The sequence below is a fragment of the Heterodontus francisci genome, chromosome 8 (genome assembly GCF_036365525.1).
Source record: "Heterodontus francisci isolate sHetFra1 chromosome 8, sHetFra1.hap1, whole genome shotgun sequence".
In the NCBI taxonomy this organism is placed as follows: Eukaryota; Metazoa; Chordata; class Chondrichthyes; order Heterodontiformes; family Heterodontidae; genus Heterodontus; species Heterodontus francisci.
This window is the reverse complement of record NC_090378.1, coordinates 65,076,510-65,095,210: the sequence shown is the minus strand read 5'-3', so window position 1 is coordinate 65,095,210 and position 18,701 is coordinate 65,076,510. Positions and strand designations below refer to the sequence as shown.

The following is an 18,701-nucleotide window of genomic DNA, read 5'->3' as shown; positions in this document are numbered from 1 at the left end:
CAAATCACTTAAATTTGCAGATGATAGTAAACTGGGACAGGGGAATCGGAGAAAGCAGGTCAAAAATTGCAGTACAGTTGGATAAAACACACAAGTGGGCAGAACAATGACAGATAAAACTTAGTACAAGTGATAGGAAATAAAAATGGAAAATACACATATTCTATGAATGGTGCTGAAATAGTGAAGAATGAAGCTGAAAGAGATCTAGGAGTCTTAGATGCTCAATGAGTCCAAACAGCGCAGAGTAATCAAAAAAGGTCAATGGAATGTTAAACTACATAGCCAAACAGTAGAATACAACTCAAAAGAAGTCACAATTAAACTGGTAAGCCATCTTCAGTACCGCATTCCGCTGTAGATACTAAAACCCAAAGGTGACATCTAAATCAATGGAGGCAGTGCAGAGAAAAAATAAAATCACAAGACTAATCTCTATTGTTACAGCTCTGAATTAGGAAAGACCAGAGAACTTAAACCTTTCAGCTTTGAAAACAGGCGCCTGAGTGGTGATCTTATAGAAGCATGCAAGACAGTAAACAAAATGGAAAAGGTAAATGGAAGCACTACCTGAGAGGGTAGAACAAGAAGCTACACATTCAAAACAAGTTAAAAGGTAAATCTTTGACAGGTGATCAGTTATTAGTCATAGCAATGAATAGTCTTTGAGGCAAAATCCCTGGAATGATTTAAAAATCAGCTGGATGCTGAACTTCACTGGAAGACATGACTTTAGACTCATTCTAATGAATGAGCAAGATCGCCAAAATGTGACCTCTTCCCTTGTTTTTCTCCCCTTAGTATTCTCTCTCTAGCTACACATTTCCTAGTGTCCCAAGTTCCAGCCAAGCAGGGGTAGCCTCAACAAATGTCAGAACATAACAGAAATAGAAGACCATTTGGCCCCTCAAGCCTGCTCCGCCATTCAATATCATAGCTGATCTTTTGCCTCAACTCCACTTTCCTGCCCGCTCTCCATATCCCTTGATCCCCGAGATCAAAAATCTATCGATCACAGTCTTGAATATACTTAACTATGGAGCAACCAGAACTCTCTGGGGTAGACAATTCAAAAGATTCACAACCCCGAGTGAAGAAATTTCTCGGACCTCAGTCCTAAACGATCGACTCCTTATCCTGAGGCTGTGCCTCTATGTTCTAAATTCCCCAGCCAGGTGAAACAAGCTCGAATCATCTACCCCGTCAAGAACCTTCAGAATCTTGTATGTTTCAATGAGATCACCTCTCATTCTTCTAAACTTCAGAGAATATTGGCCCAATTTACTTAGCGCCTCATCCCAGGAATCAGGCTTTACCGCCTTCAAGGCGAGCATATCCTTCCTTAGATACGGAGACCAAAACTCTTCACAAAACTCCAAGTGTTTTATCAAAAAAGCTCTATACAAATGTAGAAAGACTTCCTTGTCCTTGTACTCCAGTCCCCAACTTGCCATCGTCTTTCCTAACTGTTTGCTGTACCTGCAACCTCACTTTGTGTCCTTTGTACGAGCAGACCCAAGTCTCTCTGATCAACATTTAGAAGTTTCACGCTTTTTAAAAAAAATTCTGCTTTTCTATTCAAACTACCAAACGTGAATAACCTCACTCCCCCACATTGTACTCCATCCGCTTACCTTGCTGCCCACTCACAATCTGTCTATATCGCTTTGCAGCCCGTGTCCTCCTCGCAGTTTACATTCCCACCTAGTTTTCTATCGTCAGCAAACTTAGATACGTTACTCTTGGTCTCTTCGTCCAAGTCCTTAATATGGATTGTAAATAGTGGAGGCCCCAGAACTGATCCTTACAGCACTCCACGAGTACAGCCTGCCAATTTGAAAATGCTCAATGTATCCCTACTCGTTGCTTCCTGTCCGTTAACCAATTTTCTATCCATGCTAATATATTATCCCACACTTTATGAGCCCTTATCTTGCGTATTAACCTTATCAAGTGCCTTTTGGAAATCCAAGTATACATCTACTCGCTCCCCTTTATCCACTCTACTAGTTACTTCCTCAAAGTCATCTAACAAATTTCATAAAACCATGTTGACTTGATTTTCTAATTGCATTAAGACTTTAATAATAGTTTTCAGCATTTTCCCCGACGACTGATGCCAAGCTAACTAGCCTGTAGCTCCCTGTTCTCTTAACCTCCTTTCGTGAATAGAAGTGTTACATTTGCTAACTTCCAATCTGCTGGAACTGTTCCAGAATCTAGGGAATTTTGGAAAATCATGATCAGTGCATCCACAATCTCTGCAGCTACCTCCTTTAAAACTCCAGGATGTAGGCCATCAGGACCTGCCGATTTGTCAGCTTTTAGTCCCTCAGATTTCTACAATACTTCTTCCCCGCTGATGTTAATTACTTCCATTTTTTTTATTTCAATTACTTTATTTTCCTCACTCTTATTTGGCCCTTTATTCTTTCATGGGCTGGTGATGATGTGGGGACATCAGTGACAGCAATGCCACTGAAAGTCATGGGGATATGGTTACGATTCTCTCTTGTTGGAGGAGGTCATTGCCTGGCACTTGTGTGGTGTAAATGTTACTTGCCACTCATCGGCTAAACGTTGTCTAGGTCTTACTGCATGCAGACACAGACTGCTTCAGTATCTGAGGAGTCAAGAATGGTACTGAACACCATGCAATCATCAGCAAACATCCCCACTTCTAACCTTATGTTGAAAGCAAGGTCATTGGTGAAGCAACTGAAGAATGTAGGATAGGACACTCGCCTGAAGAGCTACTGCAGCAATGTCCTGGGGCTGAGATGACTGGCCTTCAACAGCCACAACCACCTTCCTTTATGCTAGGGATGACTCAAAACCAGTGGAGTGTTTTCCTTGATTCCAATTATGCCAGGGCTCCTGGATACCGCAAACTGGCCAAATGCTGCCTCGATGTCAAGGGCAGTCACTCTCACCTCACCTCTTGATTTCAGCCTTTTTCATCTATGTTTGGAATAAGGCTATAATGAGGTCTGGAGACGAGTGGTCCTGGTGGAACCCAAACTGTGCACCAGTGAGCAGGTTGTTCCTGAGTAAGTGTCACTCGATATCACTGTTGGCGACACCTTACATCACTTTGCTGATGATTGAGAGTAGACTGATAAGGCAGTAATTGGCTGGATTGCATTTGTCCTGCTTTTTGTGGACAGGACACATTTGGGCAATTTTCCACATCGTCAGGCAGATGCCAGTGTTGTAGCTGTGCTGGGACAGCCTGGCTAAGGGCACTGCTAGTTCTGGAGCCCAAGTTGTCAGTTCTATAGTTGGGATGTTGTCAGGGCCCATAGCCTTTTCTGTATCCAGCACCTTCAGCCATTTCTTGATATCACATGGAGTGAACTGAATTACTTGAAGAGTGGCATCTATGCAGGGGACCTCAGAAGGAAGCAGAGATAGATCATCCACTGGGCCTTCTGGCTGAAAATGGTTGCAAATGCTTCAGCCTTGTCTTTTGCATTGACGTGCTGTGTTCCCATATCATTAAGGATGGGGATGTTTGTGCAGCCTCTTCCTCCTGTGAGTTGTTTAAGTGCCCACCACCATTTAGGACTGCAGAGCTTTATCCCTCTAGTTGATTGTGGGATCGCTTTGCTCTGTCTACAGCATGCATGTATTCCTGTGCTGTAGCTTCACCTGGCTGGCACCTCATTTTTAGGAATGCCTGGTGCTGCTCCTAACATTCTCTTCTACACTCCTCATTGAACAGGGTTGCTCTCCTGCCTTGATGGTTATGGTATACCAACAAGTGCTATTACACATCTGTGCAAGTTAAAAAGGAACAAACCTTTTAAGAGTGGATAGGCAACACTTTGGATTTATTTACCACCAAAATTCTTGGACAGCCCCAATAGTATTGTTACGTGCTTCATTACTTTTGTGAATACTCTCAAATTGTACACCTTTATAAAAGCTTGACTGCAATAAGGTACATGTATTTGAACCAATGAAAAACACAACATCTACCTACCATTTGTGGGACATGAAATAAAGTGCGCATCAGAGGCTAATTAAAAGAGTGGCCATTCAACTTTGTCAACAGTTTATACACTCAAAATGATGTGGCATTAAGTTATTGGCTAGTAGTTACTGGATATCCAAATCATATTTGACAAATATCCTGAAAAGGCTAATCAGATATACTCAGTTTAAAAGAAAATGAACTTGTAGATTGACAACCTGCAGAAAGCTCAAACTGCTTCATGTCACTTTTTATGTTAAACGCAGCTCAGTTGGCAGAACTCTCGTCAGTGAGAACGCTGTGGGTTCAAGTCGCATTCTAGGACTTGAGCACAAAAATCAAAGCTGACCCTCCAGTGCAGTACTGCACTACAAGAGGTGCATCCTTCAGATCAGACGTTAAACCGAGGTTCCGCCTGCCCTCTCAGGTGGATGTAAAAGATTCAATGACACTATTTTGGAAATGCAGCAGACAAATTGCACACAGCAAACTCCCACAAACAGCAATGTAATAACAACCAAATAATCTGTTTTTGTGCTATTGATTAAGGGATAAATATTGGCCAGGACACTGTGGACAGTTCCCCTGCTTTCTTCGAAATGGTGCCATGGAATCTTTTACATTCACCTGAGAGGGCAGACAGGACCTTGATTTAATGCTCACCCGAAAATTGGCACCTCCAACATTGCAACACTCCTCAGCACTGCACTTGTCAACCTAAACTTTTGTGCTCAAGTTCTGGAGAGGGACTTGAACCCAAACCCTCTGACTCAGATGAGCAAGTGCTATCAACTGAGCCATGGCTGACACCATGCCCATAGGGACATTACAATTAGCTTTAAAATTTCTAGCTTAGGCAGTAGGGAGCTAAATAAATGTTATGGTTTCCACGCCTGATTGCTATCTGCCCCCCTAAGGCCTACCAATACACAATGTGAGAGGTACATCATGCAAATTCCAACAGACGCAGGACTCAACTCCTTCAGGTGAAAACTGACTAAAAAAAGTCAAAATTACATCCTTTATTACTAACTTTCAGAGACCCAGTAAAATTATAGTTTATTCATCACTGTAAATGAGTGCAAGAGTCAAGCGCAGCGATAATCCTATAGTTCACACAATATCAAACACGGTGAATGGATTTGCAGACGGATAGAAATCGAAAAAGCTGGGCACGGAATAACACTAAAAAAGAAACTCAATAACACCGCAGCACTTGCAAGAGTCCAGGGCTGGAGGTCCAGCGATGCAGCAAGGCAAAGGGGTCAGAGTGACACCAGAAGCTGAACACTTACGGTGTGAAATGTAAAATTAATTCTGTTAAAAGTAAAAATGGTATAGGTTCTTTTTAAAGTGAAATGCATCATCGATTGTCATAAAAAGTATGCAATCAAAAATTAGTCGATGTCCACGTTAGAAGAGGAAATATGAATTTTCTGGGAAGTTGCTGCCACTGACTGGAGCGGGCCTGATGCCCACGTTACTCACTCGGCCTGTGGCCGCAACAATCACCGAGCTCACTCCACACAACAACCCGGCTCCCACTCATCGCTCACTCGGTATTTATTTGCGTTATTATTACTTTTTATCCGGACAAATCCAATCCCCATCGCTAACGCGAAAGCTTTTCGCCGACATCTTTTCCGCTTCCATTGAAGAGGCCGGGGATAGTGGGGAAGCTGCGGCGGCGGCTCGCTGCACACACACTATAAAATGGGTAGAAACGTTTTCCGGCAGCTCCGAGTCCAAACACTGCGCACCACACGGTCCACACCCTCTAATGATTGACGGAGCCGAACACTATCGTCCTCCCCAATTTAGCGCCGCCGTGTTTTTTCGTTAACAGTCCCTATTTTGAGCTCCCGCAAGCGGCTACACCAAACTCGGCCTAGTCACTGCGGCCTGCAAAGCCTCCTGGGATACTGGAGGACCTCAGCTCCCAAGATTTGATTGGCTGGGCCGCCCAGCGGCTACTCCAGCCTGAACGAAAGATCGCTGTGCTTAAAGGGACTGGAATGGTTCGAAGAAACTGTTTAGTCTTGCATTCATCAAAATAGGCAACATGTTGTACATATATATTTCTTTTGGGCCTCCTTATCTCGAGAGACAATGGATACGCGCCTGGAGGTGGTCAGTGGTTTGTGAAGCAGCGCCTGGAGTGGCTATAAAGGCCAATTCTGGAGTGACAGGCTCTTCCACAGGTGCTGCAGAGAAATTTGTTTGTTGGGGCTGTTGCACAGTTGGCTCTCCCCTTGCGCCTCTGTCTTTTTTCCTGCCAACTACTAAGTCTCTTCGACTCGCCACAATTTAGCCCTGTCTTTATGGCTGCCCGCCAGCTCTGGCGAATGCTGGCAACTGACTCCCACGACTTGTGATCAATGTCACACGATTTCATGTCGCGTTTGCAGACGTCTTTATAACGGAGACATGGACGGCCGGTGGGTCTGATACCAGTGGCGAGCTCGCTGTACAATGTGTCTTTGGGGATCCTGCCATCTTCCATGCGGCTCACATGGCCAAGCCATCTCAAGCGCCGCTGACTCAGTAGTGTGTATAAGCTGGGGGTGTTGGCCGCTTCAAGGACTTCTGTGTTGGAGATATAGTCCTGCCACCTGATGCCAAGTATTCTCCGAAGGCAGCGAAGATGGAATGAATTGAGACGTCGCTCTTGGCTGGCATACGTTGTCCAGGCCTCGCTGCCGTAGAGCAAGGTACTGAGGACACAGGCCTGGTACACTCGGACTTTTGTGTTCCGTGTCAGTGCGCCATTTTCCCACACTCTCTTGGCCAGTCTGGACATAGCAGTGGAAGCCTTACCCATGCGCTTGTTGATTTCTGCATCTAGAGACAGGTTACTGGTGATAGTTGAGCCTAGGTAGGTGAACTCTTGAACCACTTCCAGAGCGTGGTCGCCAATATTGATGGATGGAGCATTTCTGACATCCTGCCCCATGATGTTCGTTTTCTTGAGGCTGATGGTTAGGCCAAATTCATTGCAGGCAGACGCAAACCTGTCGATGAGACTCTGCAGGCATTCTTCAGTGTCAGATGTTAAAGCAGCATCGTCAGCAAAGAGGAGTTCTCTGATGAGGACTTTCCGTACTTTGGACTTCGCTCTTAGACGGGCAAGGTTGAACAACCTGCCCCCTGATCTTGTGTGGAGGAAAATTCCTTCTTCAGAGGATTTGAACGCATGTGAAAGCAGCAGGGAGAAGAAAATCCCAAAAAGAGTGGGTGCGAGAACACAGCCCTGTTTCACACCACTCAGGATAGGAAAGGGCTCTGATGAGGAGCCACCATGTTGAATTGTGCCTTTCATATTGTCATGGAATGAGGTGATGATACTTAGTAGCTTTGGTGGACATCCGATCTTTTCTAGTAGTCTGAAGAGACCACGTCTGCTGACGAGGTCAAAGGCTTTGGTGAGATCAATGAAAGCAATGTAGAGGGGCATCTGTTGTTCACGGCATTTCTCCTGTATCTGACGAAGGGAGAACAGCATGTCAATAGTCGATCTCTCTGCACGAAAGCCACACTGTGCCTCAGGGTAGACGCGCTCGGCCAGCTTCTGGAGCCTGTTCAGAGCGACTCGAGCAAAGACTTTCCCCACTATGCTGAGCAGGGAGATTCCACGGTAGTTGTTGCAGTCACCGCGGTCACCTTTGTTTTTATAGAGGGTGATGATGTTGGCATCGCGCATGTCCTGGGGTACTGCTCCCTCGTCCCAGCACAGGCATAGCAGTTCATGTAGTGCTGAGAGTATAGCAGGCTTGGCACTCTTGATTATTTCAGGGGTAATGCTGTCCTTCCCAGGGGCTTTTCCGCTGGCTAGGGAATCAATGGCATCACTGAGTTCCGATTTGGTTGGCTGTATGTCCAGCTCATCCATGACTGGTAGAGGCTGGGCTGCATTGAGGGCAGTCTCAGTGACAGCATTGTCCCTGGAGTACAGTTCTAGGTAGTGCTCAACCCAGCGGTCCATCTGTTTGCGTTGGTCAGTGATTATGTCCCCCGATATATATATATGCATATATATCAGGTGTTTTGCTTTATTGAACGAGTGTACAAATAGTATAAAAAGAGATAGAGAAGATGATGAAGAAAAAGTGTGCTTATTACAGATGTCAGGTAGATGATATAATGGAGAACCAGGCTGAATGTAGAAGTGGAATTCAGAGTGGAAGTGAAAAAACAAATAAGAAAAGCAAAGAGAGAGTATGAAAAGAGACTGACAGCTAACATAAAAGGGAATCCCAAAGTCTTCTATTGGCATATAAATAGTAAAAGGGTGGTAAAATGAGGAGTAGGGCCGATTGGGGACCAAACGGGGGATTTATGCATGGAGGCAAAGGGGATAGCTGAGGTATTAAATTAATACTTTGCACCTGTCTTTACCACTGAAGAAGATGGTACCCAGGCCACAGAGAAAGAGGAAGTAATATTGACATGTGAAAATTAATAAGGAGGAGGTATAAGGATGAATGAGAACTGGCAGAGACTGCTTGAGTTGTGTACCTATCATAACCTCTGCATCACCAACTCGTTCTTTCACACTAAACCCTGTCACCAGGTTTCATGGAGGCACCCAAGATTGCGTCGTTGGCACCAGCTAGACCTCATTGTCACAAGGCGAGCCGCCTTAAACAGAGTTCAAATCACACGCAGCTTCCACAGTGCAGACTGCGACACCAACCACTCCCTGGTGTGCAGCAAGGTTAGTCTCAGACCAAAGAAGTTGCATCATTCCAAGCAGAAGGGCCACCCGCGCATCAACACAAGCAGAATTTCTCACCCACAGCTGTTACAAAAATTTCTAAATTCACTTGTAACAGCCCTTCAAAACACTCCCACAGGGGATGCTGAGACCAAGTGGGCCCACATCAGAGACGCCATCTATGAGTCAGCTTTGACCACTTACGGCAAAAGTGCGAAGAGAAATGCAGACTGGTTTCAATCTCATAATGAAGAGCTGGAACCTGTCATAGCCACTAAGCGCATTGCACTGTTGAACTACAAGAAACCCCCTGCGATTTAACATCCGCATCACTTAAAGCAGCCAGAAGCACTGCACAAAGAACAGCCAGGCGCTGCGCAAACGACTACTGGCAACACCTATGCAGTCATATTCAGCTGGCCTCAGACACCGGAAACATCAGAGGAATGTACGATGGCATGAAGAGAGCTCTTGGGCCAACCATCAAGAAGATCGCCCCCCTCAAATCTAAATCAGGGAACATAATCACTGACCAACACAAACAAATGGACCGCTGGGTTGAGCACTACTTAGAACTGTACTCCAGGGAGAATGCTGTCACTGAGACTGCCCTCAATGCAGCCCAGCCTCTACCAGTCATGGATGAGCTGGACATACAGCCAACCAAATCGGAAGTCAGTGATGCCATTGATTCTCTAGCCAGCGGAAAAGCCCCTGGGAAGGACAGCATTACCCCTGAAATAATCAAGAGTGCCAAACCTGCTATACTCTCAGCACTACATGAACTGCTATCCCTGTGCTGGGACGAGGGAGCAGTACCCCAGGACATGCGCGATGCCAATATCATCACCCTCTATGAAAACAAAGGTGACCGCGGTGACTGCAACAACTACCGTGGAATCTCCCTGCTCAGCATAGTGGGGGAAGTCTTTGCTCGAGTCGCTCTGAACAGGCTCCAGAAGCTGGCCGAGCGCGTCTACCCTGAGGCACAGTGTGGCTTTCGTGCAGAGAGATCGACCGTTGACATGCTGTTCTCCCTTCGCCAGATACAGGAGAAATGCCGTGAACAACAGATGCCCCTCTACATTGCTTTCATTGATCTCACCAAAGCCTTTGACCTCGTCAGCAGACGTGGTCTCTTCAGACTACTAGAAAAGATTGGATGCCCACCAAAGCTACTAAGTATCATCGCCTCATTCCATGACAATATGAAAGGCACAATTCAACATGGTGGCTCCTCATCAGAGCCCTTTCCTATCCTGAGTGGCGTGAAACAGGGCTGTGTTCTCGCACCCACACTTTTTGGGATTTTCTTCTCCCTGCTGCTTTCACATGCGTTCAAGTCCTCTGAAGAAGGAATTTTCCTCCACACAAGATCAGGGGGCAGGTTGTTCAACCTTGCCCGTCCAAGAGCGAAGTCCAAAGTACGGAAAGTCCTCATCAGGGAACAGCTCTTTGCTGACGATGCTGCTTTAACATCTCACACTGAAGAGTGCCTGCAGAGTCTCATCGACAGGTTTGCGGCTACCTGCAATGAATTTGGCCTAACCATCAGCCTCAAGAAAACGAACATCATGGGACAGGACGTCAGAAATGCTCCATCCATCAATATTGGTGCCGACGCTCTGGAAGTGGTTCAAGAGTTCACCTACCTAGGCTCAACTATCACCAGTAACTTGTCTCTAGATGCAGAAATCAACAAGCGCATGGGAAAGGCTTCCACTGCTATGTCCAGACTGGCCAAGAGAGTGTGTGAAAATGGCGCACTGACATGGAACACAAAAGTCCGAGTGTATCAGGCCTGTGTCCTCAGTACCTTGCTCTATGGCAGCGAGACCTGGACAACGTATGTCAGCCAAGAGCGACGTCTCAATTCATTCCATCTTCGCTGCCTCCGGAGAATACTTGGCATCAGGTGGCAGGACCGTATCTCCAACACAGAAGTCCTCGAGGCGGCCAAAATCCCCAGCTTGTACACACTACTGAGTCAGCGGCGCTTGAGATGGCTTGGCCATGTGAGCCGCATGGAAGATGGCAGGATCCCCAAAGACACATTGTACAGCGAGCTCGCCACTGGTATCAGACCCACCGGCCGTCCATGTCTCCGCTTTAAAGACATCTGCAAACGCGACATGAAATCCTGTGACATTGATCACAAGTCGTGGGAGTCAGTTGCCAGCGTTTGCCAGAGCTGGCGGGTAGCCATAAAGACAGGGCTAAAATGTGGCCAGTTGAAGAGACTTAGTAGTTGGCAGGAAAAAAGACAGAGGCGCAAGGGTAGAGCCAACTGTGTAACAGCCCCGACAAACAAATTTCTCTGCAGCACCTGTGGAAGAGCCTGTCACTCTAGAATTGGACTTTATAGCCACTCCAGGCGCTGCTTCACAAACCACTGACCACCTCCAGGCGCGTATCCATTGTCTTTCGAGATAAGGAGGCCAAAGAATTAGCTGGGCTGTCTGTACTTAAACTTAATAAGGCACTAGGATTGGATAAGATGCATCTAAGGATACTGAGGGAAGTGAGAGTGGAATTTGTGCAGGCACTGGCCATAATTTTTCAGTCTTCCTTAGATTCAGGTCTGGAGAATTGCAAATGTTCCACCCTTGTTCAAAAAGAGTGTAAAGATAAGCCCAACAGCAACAGGCCAGTCAGTTTAACCTCAGTGGTGGGGAAGCTTCTAGAAATGATAATTTGGGAGAAAATTAACAGTCACTTTGACAAATGCGGGTTTATTAAGGAAAACCAGCATGGATTTGTTAAGGGCAAATCATGTTTAATTAACTTGCTGGAGCTTTTTGATGAAGTAACAGGGAAGCTTGATGAGGGTAATGCTGTTTATGTGCTGTACATGGACTTCGAAAGGCATTTGATAAAGGGCTGCACAACAGACTTGTGAGCAAAGTTATAGCTCATGGGATAAAAGGGACAGTAGCAACATGGATACAAAATTGGCTGAGTGACAGGAAACAGAGATTGGTAGTTAATGGATGTTTTTCGGACGGCAGGAAGATTTGTAGTGGAGTTCCCCAGGGGCCAGTGTTAAGACCCTTGATGTTCCTGGTATATATTAATGACCTAGACCTTGGTGTACAGGGCAGAATTTCAAAATTTGCTGATGATACAAAACTTGGAAGATTGTGAACTGTGAGGAGGATAGAGCAGAACTTCAAAAAGACATAGACAGGTTGGTGGAATGGGTGGACAAGTGGCAGATGAAATTTAATGCAGAGAAGTGTGAAATGATTAATTTTGGTAGGAGGTATGAGGAGAGGCAATATAAGTTAAAGGGTACAATTCTAAAGGGGGTGCAGGAGCAGAGGAACCTGGGTGTATATGTGCGTAAATCATTGAAAGTGGCAGGAAAGGTTGAGAAATTGGTTAATAAAGCATACAGCATCCTAGGCTTTATTATTTTTTTGTAATTCATTCATGGGATGTGGGCATCGCTGGCTCGGCCAGCATTTATTGCCCATCACAAATTGCCCTTCAGAAGTTGGTGGTGAGCTGCCTTCTTGCACCGCTGCAGTCCATGGGAGGTAGGTACACTCACAGTGCTGTTAGGAAGGGAGTTCCAGGATTTTGACCCAGCGACAGTGAAGGAACGGCGATATAGTTCCAAGTCAGGATGGGGTATGTGACTTGGAGGGGAACTTGCAGGTGATGGTGTTCCCATGCATTTGCTGCCCTTGTCCTTCTAGTTGGTAGAGGTCGCGGGTTTAGAAGGTGCTGTCTAAGGAGCCTTGGTGCGTTGCTGCAGTGCATCTTGTAGATGGTACACACTGCTGCCACTGTGCGTCGGTGGTGGAGGGAGTGAATGTTAGTGGATGGGGTGCCAATCAAGTGGGCTGCTTTGTCCTGGATGGTGTCGAGCTTCTTGAGTGTTGTTGGTGCTGCACCCATCCAGGCAAGTGGAGAGTATTCCATCACACTCCTGACTTGTGCCTTGTAGCTGGTGGATAGGCTTTGGGGAGTCAGGAGGTGAGTTATTCGCCACAGGATTCCTAGCCTCTGACCTGCTCTTGTAGCCACAGTATTTATATGGCTACTCCAGTTCAGTTTCTGGTCAATGGTAGCCCCTAGGCTGTTGATAGTGGGGGATTCAGTGATGGTAATGCCATTGAATGTCAATGGGAGATGGTAAGATTCTCTGTTGTTTGAGATGGTCATTGCCTGGCACTTGAGTGGCACGAATGTTACTTGCCACTTATCAGCCCAAGCCTGGATATTGTCCAGGTCTTGCTGCATTTCTTCATGGACTGCTTCAGTATCTGAGGAGTCGCGAATGATGCTGAACATTGTGCAATCATCAGTGAACATCCCCACTTCTGACCTTATGATTGAAGGAAGGTCATTGAAGAAGCAGCTGAAGATGGTTGGGCCTAGGACACTACCCTGAGGAACTCCTGCAGTGATGTCCTGGAGCTGAGATGATTGACCTCCAACAACCACAACTATCATCCTTTGTGCTAGGTATGACTCCAACCAGCAGAGAGTTTTCCCTGATTCCCATTAACTTCATTTTTGCAAGGGCTCCTTGATTCCCTACTCGGTCAAATGCTGCCTTGATGTCAAGAGCAGTCACTCTCACCTCACCTCTTGAGTTCAGCTGTTTTGTCCATGTTTGAACCAAGGCTGCAATGAGGTCAGGAGCTGAGTGGCCCTGGCGGAACCCAAACTGAGCGTCACTGAGCAGGTTATTGCTAAGCAAGTGTCGCTTGATGGTACTGTTGATGACACTTTCCATCACTTTACTGTTGATTGAGAGCAGGCTGATGGGGCGGTAATTGGTCGGGTTGGACTTGTCCTGCCTTTTGTGTTCAGGGCATACCTGGGCAACATTCCACATTGCAGGGTAGATGCCGGTGTTGTAGCTGTACTGGAACAGCTTGGCTAAGGACGCGGCAAGCTCTGAAGCACAGGTCTTCAGTATTATTGCCAGAACGTTTTCAGGGCCCATAGCCTTTGCAGTATCCAGTGCCTTCAGTCGTTTCTTGATATCACGCGGAGTGAATCGAATTGGCTGAAGTCTGGCATCTCTGATGCTGGGGGCTTCAGGAGGAGGCCGAGATGGATCATCATCGCGGCACTTCTGGCTGAAGATTGTTGCAAATGCTTCATCCTTATCTTTCGCACTCATGTGCTGGGCTCCCCCATCATTGAGGATGGGGATATTTGTGGAGCCACCTCCTCCAGTTAGTTGTTTAATTGTCCACCACCATTTATGGCTGGATGTGGTAGGACTGCAGAGCTTAGATCTGATCTGTTGGTTATGGGATTGCTTAGCTCTGTTGATCCCATCCTGCTTCCGTAGATTGGCACGCAGGTAGTCCTTTGTTGTAGCTTCACCAGGTTGGCACCTCATTTTGAGCTATGCCTGGTGCTGCTCCTGGCATGCCCTCCTGCACTCTTCATTGAACCAGGGTTGGTCTCCTGGCTTGATGGTAATGGTAGAGTGGGGGATATGACAGGCCCTGAGGGTACAGATTGTGGTTGAATACAGTTCTGCTGCTGCTGATGGCCTACAGCGCCTCATGGATGCCCAGTTTCGCTTTGCTGGATCTGTTCGAAATCTATCCCATTTAGCCATGTAACACGATGGAGGGTATCCTCAATGTAAAGGCGGGACTTTGTCTCCACAAGGACTACCAACACTGTCATGGACAGATGCATCTGCGGTAGGTAGATTGGTGAGGATGAGGTCAAGTATGTTTTTCCCTCTTGTTGGTTCCCTCACCACCTGCCGCATACCCAGTCTAGCAGCTATGTCCTTTAGGACTTGGCCAGCTCGGTCAGTAGTGGTGCTATCGAGCCACACTTGGTGATGGACATTGAAGTCCCCCACCCAGAGTACATTCTGTGCCCTTGCCACCCTCAGTGCTTCCTCCAAGTGGTGTTCAACATGGAGCAGTACTGACTCATCAGCTGAGGGAGGGCAGTAGGTGGTAATCAACAGGCGGTTTCCTTGTCCACGTTTGACCTGATGCCATGAGACTTCATGGGGTCCGGAGTCGATGTTGAGGACTCCCAGGGCAACTCCTTCCTGACTGTATACTACTGTGCCGCCACCTCTGCTTGGTCTGTCCTGCCGGTGGGGCAGGACATACTTGGGGGTGGGGATGCCAGTGTCTGGGACATTGTTTGTCAGGTATAATTCCATGAGTATGACTATGTCAGGCTGTTGCTTGACTAGTCTGTGGGACAGCTCTCCCAACTTTGGCACAAGCTCCCAGATGCTCGTAAGGAGGACTTTGCAGGGTCGACAGGGCAGGGTTTGCCGTTGTTGCTTCCGCTGCCTATGTCGATGCTGGGTGGTCCTTTCAATTTCGTTCTTTTTTATTGACATCGTAGCGGTTAGATACAACTGAGTGGCTTGTTAGGCCATTTCAGAGGGCATTTAAGAGTCAACCACATTGCTGTGGGTCTGGAGTCACATGTAGGCCAGACCAGATAAGGACGGCAGATATCCTTCCCTACAGGGCATTAGTGAACCAGATGGGTTTTAACAGCAATCAACAATGGTTTCATGACCATCATTGGACTAGCTTTTAATTCCAGATTTATTAATAGAATTCAAATTCCACCTTCTGCTGTGGTGGGATTTGAACCCATGTCCCCAGAGCAATACCCTGTTATTAGTCCAGTGACAATACCACAATGCCACCACCTCCCACATAGAGTACAAAAGTAAGGAAGTTATGTTAAACTTGTATAGAACACTGGTTCGGCCTCAAATGGAGTATTGCATCCAGTTCTGGGTGCCACACTTTAATAAAGACGTGAAGGCATTAGACAGAATGCAGAAAAGATCAACGAGAATGGTTCCAGTGATGAGGAACTTCAGTTTCATAGTAAATTGGAGCAGTCAGGACTGTTTTCCTTGGAGAACAGAAGGTTGAGAGGAGATTTGATAGAAATATTCAAAATCATGAGGGGTCTGGACAGAATAGATAGGGAAAAACTGTTCCCATTGATGGAAGGATCGAGAACAAGAGGGCACAGATCTAACATAATGACCAAAAGAAGCAAGGGTGACATGAGGAAAAACATTTTCATGCAGTGAGTGGTCAGGATCTGGAATGCATCTAGCTGAGATTGCGGTGGAGTCAGGTTCACTCGAGGCATTCAAGAGGGAATTGTATTGTTATCCAAACAGGAAGAATGCGCAGGGCTACGGGGAGAAGGCAGGGGGTGTGGCACTAGGTAAATTGCTCCTTTGGAGAGCAATTGCAAACACAACGGGCTGAATGGTCTCCTTTTGTTCTGTAAGAATTCTGATTCTGTGTTTCTGCTTATATATTTGACTGTCGGATTAATGTCACAGCACCCATTCTGTTTGAATACCATTGATGGACATCCTAATTTTCATACGGCAGAATTAAACTCCTCATTGTTGGTCTTTCTATCATTACAAGTTTATAAGGCCAAAAAGAGTACAAACAAAGTACAAGGGTTCATTTCTAGAGGAATGGGATACAGAAACAGTGAGGTAATATTACATCTATTTCGAACTGACAGTATTATAGCACTGTATGCAGTTTTGGACTCCATACTACTAAAAGCAAAATGCTGCTTTCACTGTTTTGGAGGATTCCTCAGTAATAGCTGCAAGGGCCATCTGAAATAAATTTATGAATGAAGTGGTCTTATCTGTTTAATAGTCTCCCTTTGGCATTGTTGTCATCCCATTTCTACCATCTTCAGACTATTAACAATGGCTTCAATGCAATAAACATTCCAGAATCTTAGCACCTCAGATCTCTGTTCTCCTACCTGGTCTACAAATCATTATAATCTCCATGAATGTATGAGCATGAGATAAGTACAGCTTCTTTTTTATTATAGCTACTTCTAGAAGGAGAATTTGTTTTCCTACTCCTTCCCATCGTGCTTCCCCTGGGTATCTAAACAGGTCTATCTTTTTAAAATAAAAACAGAAAGTGCTGGAAATACACAGCAGGTCTGGCAGCAACTCTGTTTCTCCCTCCACAGATGCTGCCAGACCTGTTTTCTATTTCCAGCACTTTCTGTTTTTATTTCAGATTTCCATCCGCAGTATTTTGCTTTTATTTTATGCCTTTCTTTTACTCTATTTTAGTACTTCACATAGTTGTAACCTGAGGGCCGGTATCACAAGAGGTGGTGAGCTGCTTGTGAGGTGCAAATGAGAGCAGCAGCTTGATCCTGGGAAAAGTCTATTATGGACATCTCTCGACCTTCTGCCTGGGCAGCTTGTGTAAGTTTCACCTGTAACAAGGTTGAGTTAATTAGGTCAATGTGTGAGATATCTCCCAACTAGTAATCGACACCTGACATAATAAGGTAGATTTTCAACACTTCTGAGGAAAGGTCATTGAGCTGAAATGTTAATTGTGTTTCTCACTCCATGTATGCTGCCAGATCTGCTCAGTATTTCCAGTATTTTCTGTTTTACTTCAGATTCCCAGCATCTGCAGTTTTTTGCTCTTGTATTAGATTTTCAACTTGCTGACTGAGTGTGAAATTGAGGTTGTGAAACTGTCACCAGTTAGAGACACTAACCACCCCCTCTCCCCCAGTGCCCCCCACCACCCCCCCCCCCCCACCCCCACTATAATTTCCAAAGCAATGGAAATCGAAATTGGTCAGTTTCTATAATGGACAGTAAGTTGAAAATCTACCCCACTATGTCATCTGGTAGCACCTGTTAGAGAGAAGGAAGGAGTTTCAAAATTCTGTATGTAGCTTTTTACTGTTAGGGGCATTGGCTACACTTTTGGTAAGTTACAGAGTTAGAGAATCACTCAACCATCCGCAAATGACATATAAACACATGAAAATTACAGCTGTAAAAGACCAACTGATCCATCAAATCTGCCCCACTCTCATGTTGGCCAGAGTATCATGAAACAATGAGCTGGATGTTAACGCAGAGATGGAGATAGTGCATGTGTGCAAGAATATAGGTTTGTTATTCTTAAGGGGGAAGGGGAGCAGCCAGAGGTCGTGGTACATATCGGTACCAACGACATAGCTAGGAAAAGGGATGAGGACCTGAAAAGCGAATATAGGGAGTTAGGTTGGAAGCTGAAAGGCAGGACGAGCAGAGTAGTATTCTCAGGATTGTCACGTGCTAGTGAGGCTAGAAACAGGGAGCGAGTGCAGCTGAACACGTGGCTACAGAACTGGTGCAGGAGGGAGGGATTCAGATATGTAGATCATTGGGATACCTTCTGGGGAAGGTGGGACCTGTACAAGAAGGACGAGTTGCATCTGAACTGGAGGGGCACCAATATCCTGGGCGGGAGGTTTGCTAGAGCTCTTCGGGAGGGTTTAAACTAGTTTGGCAGGGGGATGGGAACCGGAGCTACGGATCAGTGGATGGGGTAGCTGTTGAACAGGCAGATACCGAGTGCAGAGAGTCTGTGAGGAAGGTTAGACAGTTGACAGGGCAAAGTTGCAGCCAGTATGATGGGTTGAAGTGTGTCTATTTTAACGCAAGAAGTGTCAGGAATAAGGGTGATGAACTTAGAGCATGGATCAATATTTGGAGCTACGATGTTGTGGCCATTACGGAGACGTGGATATCACAGGGGCAGGAATGGATGTTGGATGTTCCGGGGTTTAGATGTTTCAAAAGGAATAGGGAGGGAGGTAAAAGAGGTGGGGGAGTGGCATTGCTAATCAGGGATAGTATCACAGCTGCAGAAAGGGAGGTCGTCGAGGAGGGTTTGTCTACTGAGTCATTATGGGTGGAAGTCAGAAACAGGAAAGGAGCAGTCACTTTGTTGGGAGTTTTCTATAGACCCCTCAATAGCAACAGAGACATGGAGGAACAGATTGGGAGGCAGATTTTGGAAAGGTGCAGAAGTAACAGGGTTGTTGTCATGGGTGACTTCAACTTCCCTAATATTGATTGGAACCTCCTTAGTGCAAATAGTTTGGATGGAGCAGTTTTTGTCAGGTGTGTCCAGGAAGGTTTCCTGACTCAATATGTAAATAGGCCGACTAGAGGGGAGACTATGTTGGACT

General features: G+C 46.1%; 1 protein-coding gene across 1 annotated transcript in view; it reads right to left on the bottom strand.

Annotated features, from left to right (window-relative positions):
• Positions 1 to 5,887, bottom strand: part of zranb2 (zinc finger, RAN-binding domain containing 2) — a 58,802-nt gene extending 52,915 nt beyond the window's left edge. Inside the window, exon 1 of the mRNA XM_068037247.1 lies at positions 5,559 to 5,887. Within this exon, the coding sequence (XP_067893348.1) occupies positions 5,559 to 5,629 (71 nt within the window). The 5' untranslated portion in view covers positions 5,630 to 5,887. The remainder of the gene's footprint in view (positions 1 to 5,558) is intronic.
• Between the last annotated feature and the right edge of the window lie 12,814 nt (positions 5,888 to 18,701).